The following is a 15,778-nucleotide window of genomic DNA, read 5'->3' as shown; positions in this document are numbered from 1 at the left end:
GATGCCATTGGCCCTCTTGGCCACCTGAGCACACTGCTGGCTCATGTTCAGGTAGCTGTCAGCCAACACCCCCAGGTCCTTTTCTGCCAGGCAGCTCTCCAGCCACTCCTCCCCAAGCCTGTAACATTGCATGGGGTTGTTGTGACCCAAGTGCAGGACTTGGCACTTAGCGTTGTTAAACCTCCTACAGTTGGCCTCAGCCCATCGATCCAGCCTGTCCAGGTCCCTCTGTAGGGTCCTCCTACCCTCCAGCAGATCGACACTTCCACCCAGCTTGGTGTCATCTGCAAACTTACTGAGGGTGCACTCGATCCCCTCATCCAGATCATCAATGAAGATATTGTACAGGACCGGCCCCAGTACTGAGCCCTGGGGAACACCACTGGTGACCGGCCGCCAGCTGGATTTGACTCCATTCACCACCACTCTCTGGGCTCAGCCGTCCAGCCAGTTTTTAACCCAGCGCAGAGTGCACCCATCCAAGCCGTGAGCAGCCAGCTTCTCCAGGAGAATGTTGTGGGAAACAGTGTCAAAGGCCTTACTAACGTCCAAGTAGACAACGTCCACAGCCTTCCCCTCATCCACTAAGCGGGTCACCTTGTCTCACCACCCTCATCATAAAAAAATTTCTTCCCTACGTCCAATCTAAACCTAACCTCCTTCAGTTTAAAACCATTGCCCCTTGTCCTGTCACTACAGGCCTTCATAAAAATTCTCTCTCCATTTTTCCTATAAGCCCTTTTTATATATTGAAAGGCCACAAGGAGGTCTCCCCAGACCCTTCTCTTCTCCAGGCTGAGCAACACCAACTCTCTCAGCCTCTCTTCATAGGAGAGGTGTTTCAGCCCTCAGATCATTTTCGTGGCTCTCCTCTGGACCCGCTCCAACAGGTCCATGTCTTTCTTGTCCTTGGGAATACAGAGCTGGACACAGTGCTCCAGCTGGGGTCTCACAAGACTAGAGGGGGAGAATCACCTCCCTCAACCTGTTGGCCATGCTTTTATTTAGGCCGCCCAGCATACAGCTGGGTCTCTGGGCTGCAAGAGCACATTACTGGCCCATGTCCAACTTTTCACCCACCAATATCCCCAAGTCTTTCTCTGCAGGGCTGCTCTCAATCCATTCACCTCCCAGTCTTTACTGACAGCGGGGATTGTCCTGACCCAGGTGAGTGGCCTTGCACTTGGCCTTGTTGAACTTCATGAGGTTTGCACGGACCTGAAGCCTGTCCAGGTCCCTCTGGATGGCAGCCCTCCCCTCAAGTGAATCAACTGTCCCACTCAGCTTGGTGTCCTCTGCAAACTTGCTGAGGGTGCACTCAATCCCACTCTCTCTGTCATTGATGAAGATACTAAATAGTACTGGTCCCAGTACGGACCCTTGAGGGACCGTTATTGTTTTCGACTTGGGCATTGAGCCATTGACTGTAACTATTTGCATGCGGTCATCTAGCCATTTCCTTATCCATCTAACAGTCCATCCATCAAACCCATACCTCTCCAATTTAGCAGCAAGAATGTTGTGGGGGACCATATCAAATGACTTAGGTTAGCTCTGCCAAAGAAGTGCCCATTGCCTGTCACTGCGTGCAATCACAGGACTGCCACACAAAAGGCCTGTGACCAAGCTGCAAGAGCAATCCTTCCTTACAGCAACGCAGGGGCTCAGAGAGAGAGTGTGGAATTTAAAAGAGAACGGCTCCAGAAACACCGAGCGCTGGTGCTCCCTGGCAGTGCTGCTGTGACAGCACTCTTTTCCCCTCCACCTCTGCACACAGGCACTGCCACTGCGGCACCAGAAGAAGTATCCGAAAAAGGATCTGAGATAGAGATGTCGCTGCAGGGTCCTTTATTTTTTTAAATGCACAGAGAACATGGCTCTTATTTCAACAGTCTTTTCAACGCTCTCTGGGTAACACTAGAAAGGTAGATAAGGAATTAGAAATGGTATGAAGAATGACATTTCTTTGTGCACAACATTATCATAGGTAAACCAGAGCAAAAACCCCTCCACCACCACCACCAAAACCTCCAGAAGACAGGCTGAGCCTGTAATGAGCTACACTATGAGCGATATGCATAAGAAAATGGACAGTTTACTGCTTCAGAAAAACATCCAGTCATCAGTTTCCACACTGCATCCTTGAGCTCCTTGTTCCTCATGCTGTAGATGAGGGGGTTCACTGCTGGAGGCACCACTGAGTACAGAACTGCCACCACCATATCCAGCAATGGGGAGGAGATAGAGAGGGGCTTCAGGTAGGCAAACATGGCAGTGCTTAGAAAAAGCGAGACCACGGCCAGGTGAGGGAGGCACATCGAAAAAGCCTTGTGCCGTCCCTGCTCAGAGGGGATCCTCAGCACGGCCCTGAAGATCTGCACATAGGACACCACAATGAAAACAAAACATGCAAATGCTGCTAAGAGACTAACCACAATAAGCCCAACTTCCCTGAGGTAGGAGTCGGAGCAGGAGAGCTTGAGGATCCGGGGGATTTCACAGAAGAACTGGTCCATGGCATTGCCTTGGCAGAGCGGTATTGAAAATGTATTGGCCGTGTGCAACACAGCATAGAGGAACCCACCGCCCCAGGCAGCTGCTGCCATGTGGACACAAGCTCTGCTGCCCAGGAGCGTCCCATAGTGCAGGGGTTTGCAGATGGCAGCATAGCGGTCATAGGCCATGATGGTGAGAAGACAGAATTCTGCTGACATCAAAAATACAAACAGAAAGACCTGGGCAGCACATCCTGCGTAGGAGATGGCCCTGGTGTTCCAGAGGGAACTGGCCATGGATTTGGGGAGAGTGGTGGAAATGGAGCCCATGTCGAGAACAGAGAGGTTGAGGAGGAAGAAGTACATGGGGGTGTGGAGGCGGTGGTCGCAGGCTATGGCGGTGATGATGAGGCCGTTGCCCAGGAGGGCAGCCAGGTAGATGCCCAGGAAGAGCCAGAAGTGCAAGAGCTGCAGCTCCCGTGTGTGTGCGAATGCCAGGAGGAGGAATTCAGTGATGGAGCTGGCATTGGACATTTACTGCTTCTGGGCATGCGGCACGGTCTAAGGAGGAAAAGGTGGTGAGACGATACGGGAGACTTCTCTGAGCAAAATCAAAGCCATTTCCCATAAACCCTCCCCTGCTGCACACACCCTCCCTTTTGCCTTTCTAGGAGACCTTCCTTCAGCTCTGTGGCTGGAACTCTGGTTGGTGCTGGTTCAGTGTGTGGTGAGGAGCGCGTGCTGTGCCCGCTGATGGCTGAGGAATCAACCCTGCTCTACAGCAGTGAGTTCATGGGAACGGTGGGGGCAGGAGCCAGTGCTAGTTTTTGACTTTATCAGATGAAACTGCTCACAAAACAGAAGAGCTTGTCTGCATCTGCACTGCCAGTGCTAAGCAACGGGGATGGCAGAAGGCAGTTTGAGAGGTTATTTTTACATCTCCCCTCACTCTCCCCTGGGGAGTGTGTTTGTGTGTCAGAAACCCTCAGCATTTCTGCTGCACTCAGGGACAACAGAGTGAGTCCTACAAGACAAGAGGATTGCCTATGGTTTAGTGAAGAGTGAGGGGTGATGGTCTGTCCCTCCGTGTTGTTCCCAGCTGCCCAGTGCTTGCACCTTTCTGAGATGGAGGGTGATCACACTCCAACGTTTTCCTGTAAAGTCACCAGACAGTGCTGAGAGCAAAGGCATCCACTGAAGACCACTAAATGTCTTCCCATTTCCCAAGGTCTTAGCACCCCATTTCTAGCCAAAGACACACATGGCTCATTGTGCATCCTGGAAGGCATCTGGCAGTTTGGAAGGACACCCCAAGGAGATAGCCAAGTGTGCTAATGATGGCGTCTGATTAAGGGAAAATCAGCTCATTTCCTAGCCTCACAGACTGCATTGCCCAGAGCTTCACAGGTTAGAGGAAAGCTGGACACCTCATTGCCTTAAACACATCTGAATGGGAGGACCCACAAGATCCGTGCCTGACTCAGCTGAAACTATTATTCTCAGAGATCCTGACATCAACACCAAGAGCAGCTGAGGGAGGCAATGGAGAGGCAGACGGACACTCAGGAAAGCCTTTCCCTTACCCAGCACTGCAGAGCCCTTCCCAGATGCTGATAACACAGGGCAATGACCTTCAGCCCCTGGTCAGTGGGAAATGCACTTGATCTCTCCTGCTGGCAGAGGGACGAGGAGGTGACCAACACCCTAGACGCCATGGGCTGGCTGAGGGCTTTGCTAGGTGGGAGAGGAGACAAGAAGGGTGTTGCTCAGGGAAGGCATCTGTACTGCAGGGCATGGCTGGCAGGCACCCATATCTCCTCTGCAGCAGGGTTTCCCTTAGCATTTCCCTCTCTCCCTGCCCATGTCTCTACTGCCTGTGCTGTCCCTGCTGGGATCTGTTTCTCTGGCCCCACATCTCTTCCCTGCCAGTGCTCCCAGACCCTATCCCAGCCCCTGTGTGCCCAGCTCTGCCCTGCAGCCTCTGTGTGTGTGTGCAGGGGCCAACGAGCAGGTCACGCAAACCCTGATGAAACTGGAAAGGTGATACCAGTTTTAGCTCTAGGCTGGTGGGGGGTGAAGGTACTTGCTGAGCTTCCTGGTAGACCCCAGGGTGATGGTCTAGGAGTCTCAGCCCCTTCTCTAACCTGCACAGCTGAGTTTCCATGCCCATCAAGCCAAGCCAGAGAAAAGTGGAAGCATAGATTCAGGAAAGCACAGACTCAAGCAGGAAACCCTGACCGTACTCATGAAAAGTCTCCTTGGAAATGACCTGGGCATGAGCTGGATCTGGGAGCAGCGTTGTCCCATGCAGCACCCTCTCAACAGCAGAAGAACCCTGCCTGGCCAGGGGTCACTCCATGCACAGCTTCTCCCCACAACACCATGGGGAGCTCCCCAGGCATGCTGAGTGCTGACCCTGGCAGGCAGCAGAGTCCCTGCCCTGGATCACAGCCCCCTGGGGTGCAGGGACCCTGCTCTGAAGGACAGACTTGGGCATCCCTGGCTGCACACCGAGATTCACACCTTGCGTCTGTCCCTGGGAGAAGGCAGCAGTCATGCCCTGTCCCTCTGATGGTGCAGCAGGGAAGCCCTGCTCTGGAGCACATCCTCCTCCTCTCCAATAGAGAAACTGTGAGAGTCCTGGAAGATCCCATAGGCTGTGGGATGTGCCAGCTTTTGGAGATGCCTCCAGGAACACAAGGTACGTTGCCCTGCATCCAGAGACTTACCACGTAGAGGGCTTTGAAGATCTCTCCCTCAGCGAGGTCTCGGCTATCTTCCCACTCATGCCTGCCTTTAACTTGTCTCTGCCTCACTCATGTCCCCTCCATGCCTGCAGGCAGTGCCCTCAGCCCTGCTGTGCTTTGCAGAGCTGCTGCTCCTGGGCAGAGCTGTCTCTCTGCAGCACTGCCCACTTCCCATGAGCTCCCTTTGTCCCAGGAGCCCAGCCCAGCTCAGCAGCAGAGGCCCAGCCCAAGGCAACACTTTCTCTGCCCTCTCTGGGCTCCCTCCATGTGTCCCTGGGACTCCAGGGGAACCTGCTGTGAAACAGGCTGAACTCATCACTGATGTTCCCTCCCTCAGCTGGGGAGAGGCACTACTTTCCAGCAGTGGCAGTTCTCCTCTTGGGAAAAGAGTTGGCCATGAGAATCACCTTTTGGTTTTCCATCATTAGACAGGACACCTGGCAGGTGACAGGCAGGGATCTAATTTCTGCAAGCTGGGGAATGTCTTCAGTTGGGTGAATTTAGGCATTTCATTCTGGGTTTGTGGTCCTAGGAATAGAAAGACATTCAGAATTCTTCTGTCCATGCCGTGTCTCTGCTCTGAAGCAAAGCCTTTGCACATAGAGGGTCTTGGACACTGGGTAACAGGTTTCCTTATGGCAAGTAGGAGCTTGCCTGCTGCCACAGCTGGGGTGCTTCAGCACAAATGTGCACCAGTGCCCTCAGACAGGGGCACAGACAGGACGAGCTGGAGCCGATACTGTGGGAGACAGAGCTGTGACATGGTGGCAAAGCTCAGTACAGCTGGTCTTCAAGGACAGCATCCTCCAAGCTCAGCAAGGGTCCAGATCGCAACTCGATCTAACCTTGAAAGGCAATTCAAGGGCACCATCTGAGTGTTTACTACTTCTGGAACTGTTAAAGAAGAGACAAAGATACTGTGTGGCCACTGCTGAGTTTTCTAAGAGCAGGTGTAGATACATATGAGAGTCTCTGTTATCCTCTTTGCCTCAGTCTTCCCCAGCAAGGTCTCTCAGGCCTCTGTGACTCAGGGCAGGGCTCTGGAGGAGATCAAGCAGTGGTGGATGTGGATCAAGTCAGGGGGCACTTGAGCAAATGTAATCCTTGCCAGTCTACGGGAAAGGAGAGGTGGCATCCCAGGGAGCTGAGAGGGCAAGCCAGTCTCACAGCGATGACACTCTCCATCATCTTTATAAGGTCATGGAGACTGGGGGCACTCCCTGATGACTGGCAGCACCCAACCATTGCATGCACCTTTCAAAAACACCCAAGGGATGACCAGGGAAACTCAAGGCTGTGTGTGAGTGTGTCTGAGTGTGTCCATTCAGACCCCATTTCTGGGTGTCTGAAAAAGAAGGTGACTGGTTTTCCCGAGGGTAGCTTGTGTCTTGCCACCCTCTTTGCTTTCCGGGATGAAAGGGCAGGATTGCTGGACAGCGGGAGAAGAGTGGCTGTCTTTTAAACTGCAAGTCAGTGAAGAGTTCAGCATCATCCCTCACAATATTCTTGTGCCCAAGTTAGGATATTATGGCCTGCGTGGGTGCATAAGTAGAGGGGAAAAGTACGAGACGGCTGGTCAGGCTCAGAGGGATGTGGTCAATGTGTGGTACTCTGCCTGGAGGCATCTAGCTAGAACAGTCATGCAAGGGTCTGTCCCGCCACCTACCCTGTTTCACATGTTTATAATGACCTGGAGGAGATGAGAGAGCTCTTTTTCATGCCAATAGAGATGAAAGATTTTGAAGAGGAAAGATGTGTTTGGGTAATTTTGATGCCACCATGATACTAAGAAAACATTCATGTTAGGCATCTACCCTATTTCTAACCAGTAAGCTTAAGCCCTAACTCTACGCCTACCCCTAAATGGCACCTTCCCCCTGACAGGAATCCACTACTCCAATCCCTAACCTCAAACCTTACCTCTAAACCAAAGCCCCAAACCTTAAACACTTACTCTCATCCTGCTACTCACTCTAATTCCTAGCCTTCATCCTGAACAGCCCTCAGTGGGGCCAATCAATGCTTCAAGGTTTTGCTTCTGCCTTTGACTTCTTGAGAGGTTTGTTCAGTCTCCTCTCAGTATCTAAGGTTCACGGACACAGGGCCAACTACAGCATGGGGGCTCATTAAAATACAGAAAGCCCTAACGAGCTATTTCTCTTCCTGTAATTTTCTTCAACTCTTCAAGACTTGTCCAGCTAATTGTAGAGTCATTTCATAGTGTAGTTAAGGAGGAAGATTTCCAAGTGCACCTAATCAAAATCCTTTTTTTAAAGGTTATATTTTATTCATTTCAGTTGAGAGCAGAGGTGATAGCAGCATTCTCCAATTGATATGGATGCAGAGGGTCTCCTCGGGAGGTCTGCACAGCTAGGAAAAGCAGTCCCTTGAGGTCTGGCACTGTAGTGACAACCTTGCCCCTTGCTTCCTTGCTTCCTCAACCTCACCATTTCTCTCATTGGCCACCTGGGATTTACATCAGTTTCCTGACATCAGACTTCACTGACCTCTGGGAGCTGAATGTTACAGCTCCATTGCACCATCTCCCACCTGATCTCCTTAGACAACTGGCTGCACACAGGCACAGAAGGATTCTTCCTGTTGGCAAGCAAAGAAAATTAAGCATGATAAAGCTGCATAAACAATACAATACACTCCTCGAGCATATGCTAAATACAAGCTACCTGTAATGAGGTTGCCTTTCTACAAGAGATAATCTTATGAGAAATGTTTTAGATACATAGCTACAGAAAGGTAGAGATAAACATAATTAAAGAATTGGCTAAACAGACACTTGTCCTGCTGAAGGACAGGCAAGCTTTTAGTCCCTGAAGCTCAAAGCAGCAGCACAGGTGAGAGGTATCTGAATGAACAAAGAGTAAGGGCAGGAGAAAACTGCAGAATAATGGAAAAGGGCTCTTGTCTGCACAACCTGCTGAAAAGATGACTTTAGAAATGGTCATTGTATCCGGACAGCTGAAAATACAGGAAAGACTAGAGAAATTAAATACAGAACACCATCCAGCGTTTATCCGCTTGATCCAGTGTGACCTGGCAGCAAAGGCGGCCAGCAGTGTCCTGAAGTGCATAAAGAGAACCCTCGCCAAAAGTGCGAGGGAAGAGATTGTCTCCCCCTGCTCGTCACTCGTTAGGCCACCTGTAAGCAACTGTGTCCATTTTTGGGCCCCCATTTCAAGTGGACTGGGTCTGGCTGGGATGGGGTTAACTTCCTTCATAGCAGCCCATATGGTGCTATGTTTTGCATTTGTGCCTAAACCAGTGTTGATACACCCGTGTTTTGGCTATTGCTGAACCGTGTTTGCACAGTGTCAAGCCTTCTCTGGTTAAACCCGAAAGGCAGCTAAACCCCGCACAGCCGTTCACTCACTCCCTCGCAGTGGGATGGGGGAGAGAATCGAAAACAAAAGGTAAAACTCGTGGGTTGAGATAAAGGCAATTTAATGGGACAGAAAAGAAAGGGAAAAGAATAACAATGCTAAAAGAATATACAAAAGAAGTGATGCTGTCCAATGCCCAGCCAGTTCCTGAGCAGCGGACCCTCGGCCAGCTTTTCCGCCAGCTTTATATGCTGAGCATGACATCACATGGTACCGAATATGCCTTTGGTCAGCTGGGGTCAGCTGTCCCAGCTGTGTCCCCTCACAACTTCTTGTGCATCCCCAGCGTACGCGCTGGTGGGGCAGTGTGAGAAGCAGAGAAGGCCTTGACTCAGCGTAAGCACTGCTCAGCAGTAATGAAAACATCCCTGTGTCATCAACATTCCTCTCATCCTAAATCCAAAACACAGTACGATACCAGCTACTAGAAAGAAAATTAACTCTATCCCAGCCAAAATCAGGACAATATTCACCCCTTATTCTATACCATCTATGCCATGCCCAGGTCTCACACTTTCTAATACATCCCAATTAATCACCACCATCTTTCCTGTATTTTGATATAGACACACAGGTATCATCCCCTTAGTCTATGGGCCATCCCTCTAAAATGTCCGTTGGGTTCATTCAGTCCATGACTTTAGACTCCACCTGTCATAACAGTCCTTCAGGGCAGGAGAGATGATGGGTGGTGTTGGATTGTTGCATGCGGAAGCCAGTTCTGGTTCCATCACCACTGCACTTCTCCGGTTCTGTCATCACTGCACTTTGCTTGGTTTCATCAAAATTCATTCTTCCCTAATCTGGGTGATTCTTACTGTGATAGCCTTGATATGGCATATAGCAACCACAGCAGTGATGACATACAGTATTATGTAGCCATTAACGTCATCCAATTCAAACCGTTGGCTATTCTCACCCAAAATCAAATCCCCTGGAGCTACACATTGGACTTCCCCATCCTCCTGCATCACCCACCAAGTGCACCCAGGTCCTTGAGCAAAAGCAATCCCATGAATGGGTTTGCCTTTGCCCGAGGCAGGAATAACCCAGACTGTCTTCCCCAGCATATTTTTTATGTGGACTACAGGGACTTTATCCCCCTCTACGGTACGTAAAAAATTTTGACTGGGCAGGGCCAGCTCAATCACCACATCCCCTAGTGTTGACTAGCCAGATGGCCTTTGCTAAATGTGTGTCCCAATGTTTGAACATCCCAGCACCCATTGCTCTTGGTGTAGTCTTTAAGTCCATTGTACTGTTTGATTTTCCCAAAAGCTGCTGCATGATAATGGGATGTGATATATCCACTCAATGCCGTGCTCTTTGGCCCAGGTGTCTATGAGGTTGTTTTGGAAATGAGTCCCGTTGTCTGACTCCATTCTTTCTGGGGTGCCATGTCACCATAGGACTTGCTTTTCAAGGCCCAGGACAGTGTTCCAGTCAGTGGCATAGGGCACGGGATATGTCTCCAGCCATCCGGTGGTTGCTTCCACCATTGTAAGCACATGGCGCTTGCCTTGGCGGGTTTGTGGGAGTGTGATATCATCAATCTGCCAGGCCTCCCCATATTTATATTTCAGCCATCGTCCTCCATCCCAGAGAGGCTTGAACTGCTTTGCTTGCTTGGTGCAGTGCATGTTTCACATCCATGGATAACCTGTGCAGTAGTGTCCATGGTCAAGTTCACCCCTCGATCACGGGCCCATCTATATGTTGCGTCTCTTCCTTCATGGCCTGAGGTGTCATGGGCCCACCAAGCTAGAAATAATTCACCCTTCTGTTGCCAGTCCAGATCCACTTCAATCTTAGCAGCCTGATCCACCTGCTGGTTGTTTTGATGTTCTTCAGTGGCCCAACTCTTGGCTACATGAGCATCTAAGTGACGTACTTTTACAGCCAGGTTTTCTACCCAGGCAGCAATATCTTGCCACAGTGCAGCAGCCCAGATGGATTTGCCTCTCCGCTATTAGTTACTCTGCTTCCATTGCTGTAACCACCCCCACAGGCCATTTGCCACCATGCATGAGTCAGTACAGAGATCAAGTACCGGCCATTTTTCTCATTCGGCAATATCCAAAGCCAGCTGGATGGCTTTCACCTCTGCAGACTGACTCGATTCACCTTCTCATAGAATCATAGAGTCATAGAATCCTGGAATGCTTTGGGTTGGAAGGGACCTTTAAAGGTCATCTAGTCCAACCCCCCTGCACTGAGCAGGGACATCTTCAACCAGATCAGGTTGCTTAGAGCCCCATCCAACCTAACCTTAAATGTTTCCAGAGATGGGGCATCTACCACCTCTCTGGGCAACCTGTTCCAGTGTCTCACCATGCTCATTGTAAAAAATTTCTTCCTTATATCTAGTCTAAATCTAGCCTCGTTTAGTTTAAAACCATTACCCCTTGTCCTATTGCAACAGGCTCTTCTAAAAAGTCTGTCCTCATCTACCTTATAAGAATCATAGAATCATAGAATCATAGAATGTCCTGAATTGGAAGGGATCCATGAGGATCATCGAGTCTGTCTCCTGTCCCTGCATCGGACAACCCCAAAATTCACACCCTATGTCTGAGGGCGTTGTCCAAATGCTTCTTGAATGTTGTCAGGCGTGGTGCCATGACTACCTCCCAGGGGAGCTTCTTCCAATGCTCCACTACCCTTTGGGTGAAGAACCTTTTCCTAATGTCCAACCTAAACCTCCCCTGGCATATCTTCCTGCTGTTCCCTCATTGGTTCTATCATTGGTCATCAGGGACAAGTGATCAGTACCTGCCCCTCCTCCTTCCCTTGTGAGGAAGCTGTAGACTGTGATGAGGTCTCCCCTCAGTCTCCTCTTCTCCAGGCTGAACAGACCAAGTGACTTCAGCTGCTCCTCATACACCTTCCCCTCTAAACCCTTTACCATCTTTGTGGCTCTCCTCTGGACACTCTCCAGTAGCTTTGTATATTTTTTGTACTGTGGCAACCAAAACTGCACACAGTACTCAAGGTGAGGCCGCACCAGTGCAGAGTAGAGCAGGACAATCACCTCCCTTGACCGGCTGGCAATGCAGTGCTTGAGGCACCCCAGGACACGGTTGGCCCTCCTGGCTGCCAGGGCACACTGTTGGCTCATGTTCAACTTGCCGTTGACCAGAACCCCCAGATCCCTCTCCATGGGGCTGCTCTCCTGCCTCTTGTTCCCCAGTCTGTATGTACATCCAGGGTCGCCATGTCCCAGGTGCAAAATCTGGCACTTGCCCTTGTTAAACCTCATACAGTTGGTGATTGCCCAGCTCTCTAATTTGTCCAGATCCCTCTGCAGGGCCTCTCTGCCCTCAAGAGTGTCAATGGCTCCTCCCAATCTTGTGTCATCAGCAAACTTTGATAAGAAACCTTTGAGTTCTGCATCCAAGCCATTTATGAAGACATTAAAGAGCACTGGCCCCAACATAGATCCCTGGGGAACCCCGCTAGTGACTGGTCGCCAGCCCGATGTAACCCCATTTACTATAACCCTTTGAGCCTGACCCATCAGCCAATTGCTCACCCATTGCATTAGGTGTTTATCCAGCTGTATGCTGGACATTTTGTCCAGGAGGATACTGTGAGAGACAGTATCGAAGGCTTTACTGATGTCCAAAAAGATGACATCGCCTGGCTTCCCTTGGTCAGCTAGGTGGGTAACCTTGTCATAGAAGGAAATCAAGTTTGTCAAGCAGGGCTTTCTCCTCGTGAACCCGTGCTGGCTGGGACCAATGACTGCGTTGTCTTTCAGGTGCTTTTCAATAACTCCCAGAAGAATTGTCTCCCTCATTTTGCCAGGCACAGAGGTGAGACTGACAGGCCTGTAGTTACCGGGGTCATCCCTGTTGCCCGTCTTGAAGACTGGGACAACGTTTGCCAGCTTCCAGTCAACTGGGACCTCCCCAGATTCCCAGGAGCATTGAAAAATCATTGAGAGAGGTCTCGCTATGACATCAGCCAGCTCTTTAAGTACCCTCGGATGAATCCCGTCCGGCTCCATTGACTTATCCAGCTGGAGCAGCAAATCCTGCACAAGTTCCGGGTTGGTTGGGAGTTTGTCGTTCTTGCAGTCATGGTTCTCTAGCCCAGAGAACACTTCATCGGTGTTGAAGACGGAGGCGAAGGAAGCATTAAACGTCTCTGCTTTGTCTATGTCCCTGTTTGTGAGGTGACCCTGCCCATCAAGTAATGGGCCAATGTTATTTCCTGCCTGCCTTTTGCTATTTAGATATTTTAAACAGCCCTTTTTATTGTCCTTGAGCTTTGAGCTTTGAGCTTTGGTACTTTACCTTTAAGTACTGAAAGGCTGCAAGAACATCACTTTTCCTTACATCAGACTTCTCCAATGAAGTCTGCAACTCGATGTTACAGCTCCATCGCACCATCTCCCACCTCATCTCCTTAGACAACTGGCTGCACACAGGCACAGAAGGATTTTTCCTATTTGCAAGCAAAGAAAACTAAAGCATGATAAAGTTTCAGAAACAATACAATACACTCCTCAAGCATAAGCTACTTACAAGCTACCTGTAATGAGGTTGCCTTTCTACAAGGGATAATTTTATGAGAAATGTTCTACATAGATAGCTACAGAAAGGTAGAGATAAACATAACAGAAGAGTTTGCTACAAAGGCAATTGTCCTACTGAAAGACATGAAAGCTTTAACTCCCGGAAACCCAAAGCAGCAGCATACGTGAGAGGTATCTGAATGAACAAAGAGTAAGGGGAGGAGAAAACTGGAGAATAATGGAAAGTGCCTTTGTCTAGACAGTCTACTGGTAAGATGACTTTATTGTATCAGGAAATTGTAAATAAGATGACTTATTTATTTTATCAGGACAGGTGAAAATACACAAATGATTAGAGAAATTACAGCGTATAACAGGCAGAATAGTGGTAATGAAGTTACAGGGGAAGACTGATATTTCTGTGGAATATCCCTTTTGAAAGGTCATGGGATTGGTAGAGGTCTCTTGTGAGTGAGGACAAAGCAATGCTGCACCCATCTCTGAAAGAAGCCAAAGGAGCAACCCAGGGAACCACAGGCTGTACAAGCTCACTTTGGTGAGGAGTAAGCCATCAATACCTCTTGGGTGGTATTTCTGGGATCTTTAAAGAGCAGAATGTGTCCAAAAGCAGTCAGCATGGACTTTCAAAGGGTACAGCATGCCTCACCAGGCTGACTGCCTTCATGATGAAGTAACTGCATTTGTGCATGAGGGGACAATAGTGGATGTTGGTCACCTCAACTTCAGCAAGATTTGTGACGTGTTCTCCCTCACTATTCTTGTACCCAAGTTAGGACATTACGTCCTGGAAGGGCAGACAAACAGATGAGTGAAACACCAGTTGGATGATCGGGCTGAGAGAGCAGTGGTGAAGGGGTCATGCCCTACCTGGAGGCCAGTGGGACATACTGGGGCAACATGGGGCAGCACAGGGAACACTCCTGGGCCCTGTGCAGTCTGACAGCTGTATCCATGACCCAGAGGAGGCAACTCTCACCATGTTTAGCAAGAACAAATGCCGGATTCTGCACCTAGGATGAAATAATGCCGGGCACAAGTATAGACTGGGAGGGGAGTGGCTGGAGAGCAGCCCTGCAGAGAGGGATCTGGGGGTGCTGGCTGGCAGGGGGCTCAACAGGAGTCAGCAGTGTGCCCTGGCAGCCAAGAGGGCAAACCGCACCCTGGGGTGCAGTATAACGAGGGGCTCAAAAGAGGGGATGTTGTGGTTTAACCCCAGTCGGCAACTAAGCACCACCCAGCCGCTTGCTCACCCTCCCTCCCACAGTGGGATGGGGGAGAGAATCAGAAAAAGAAAGTAAAACCCGTGGGTTGAGATAAAGACAGTTTAATATGACCGCAGAGGAAGGGGAAATAATAATTAAAAATAATAATAATAATAATAACAACAACAACAATAATAAAAGAATATATAAAACAAGTGATGCACAATCACCACCTGCTGACCGATGCCCAGACCGTCCCTGAACAGCAATCGCTGCCCCCTGGCCAACTCCCTCCAGCTTATATAGTGAGCTGATAACATGATTTACCTTTTGGTCAGACCTGAAGTGGCCAGGGATTTGGACTAGATGATCCTTGTAGGTCCCTTCCAACTGAACTATTCTGTTCTATTCTGTTCTATTCTGCTCTGCTCTGCTCTGCTCTGTTCTGTTCTGTTCTATATATATATACCTTTTACAGGGTGGATCCCTCCAGCAGCTGGGCTCAGACGCTCAGTCTCCTCAGTAGATGCCCTGGATACCAGCCTCCCCAGTTGCACGCACCTGGACATATGAGCCCCCTGAGGCCGCAGCCCCGTTCCAGATGCTGCTACAGACCACCCCAGTCACACACACACACACACACACACAAACTCTTAAGTCCAGTCACTCTGGTCTCTCAGTTGCTGGCACTAATGACATACGGGCTGCCTGAGCCCCTGGTCCTTCTCCAGTTGCTGCACTCACCCCCCTGCGCTCATGTGTTCACGCAGAAGAGAGATTCCCCCTCACAGGAATGAGCTAGAAATTAAGCTTAATGAGAAGACAGGACAGACTGCACTGGTCAGGGTCCTCCCCTACACTTCCCATAATAAAAGTCCTGTGCAATCCAAAAATGCTCTTCCCCTCCGTCCCATAATGTGTCCTACGCCCCTAGGCAACAATTCCCTTAGTCCAAATGGTGATCCAGAGAGCTGCTCGCAGTGACTCCTCTTGGTGGGTTTCACACCTGGACAACGGGGCTGATGGCTCTCCCAGGGCAGCCCTGGAAGGAGCTGGGACAAGATGTCCCTTCCTCAGGAGCCCGTCATCTGGGTTCCCACCTGCCACGGTGCCTCTGTGCTCTTCTCGCTTTGTGGAGATGGGCTCTTGATGAGCTGGTGGCTCTCCTGTGATGGCTCTGGGAGCAGCTGGGGCAGGGTGTTAACTGAGTTACTCCTCCTGCCATCAGTAGTGCCTTCTTTGTGTGTGCAGATGAGCTTCTATCACTTAACCTAAGACAACCCAACAAGAACATGCAACTCCTGAGGCATCCTGAAGTTACACACCTATGCACTGGTATTATTTAGCATATTTAACATAGCAGCTCATTGGAATTATGTCCAGAAATGCATTAGGT

General features: G+C 50.0%; 1 protein-coding gene across 1 annotated transcript; it reads right to left on the bottom strand.

Annotated features, from left to right (window-relative positions):
- Window positions 1-2,063: 2,063 nt before the first annotated feature.
- LOC309603952 (olfactory receptor 14A16-like) lies at window positions 2,064-3,029 on the bottom strand (the record flags this gene model as incomplete). The annotated part of the gene is made up of 1 exon (XM_082338824.1): window positions 2,064-3,029. The coding sequence occupies one exon, from the start codon at window positions 3,027-3,029 to the stop codon at window positions 2,064-2,066; it is 966 nt and encodes a 321-aa protein (XP_082194950.1).
- Window positions 3,030-15,778: the final 12,749 nt, after the last annotated feature.

This window comes from Platalea leucorodia, assembly GCF_965183815.1.
Source record: "Platalea leucorodia genome assembly, contig: HAP1_HAP1_SCAFFOLD_268, whole genome shotgun sequence".
In the NCBI taxonomy this organism is placed as follows: Eukaryota; Metazoa; Chordata; class Aves; order Pelecaniformes; family Threskiornithidae; genus Platalea; species Platalea leucorodia.
The sequence above is the reverse complement of the archived record's forward strand: the minus strand, read 5'-3'. Positions and strand labels throughout refer to the sequence as shown.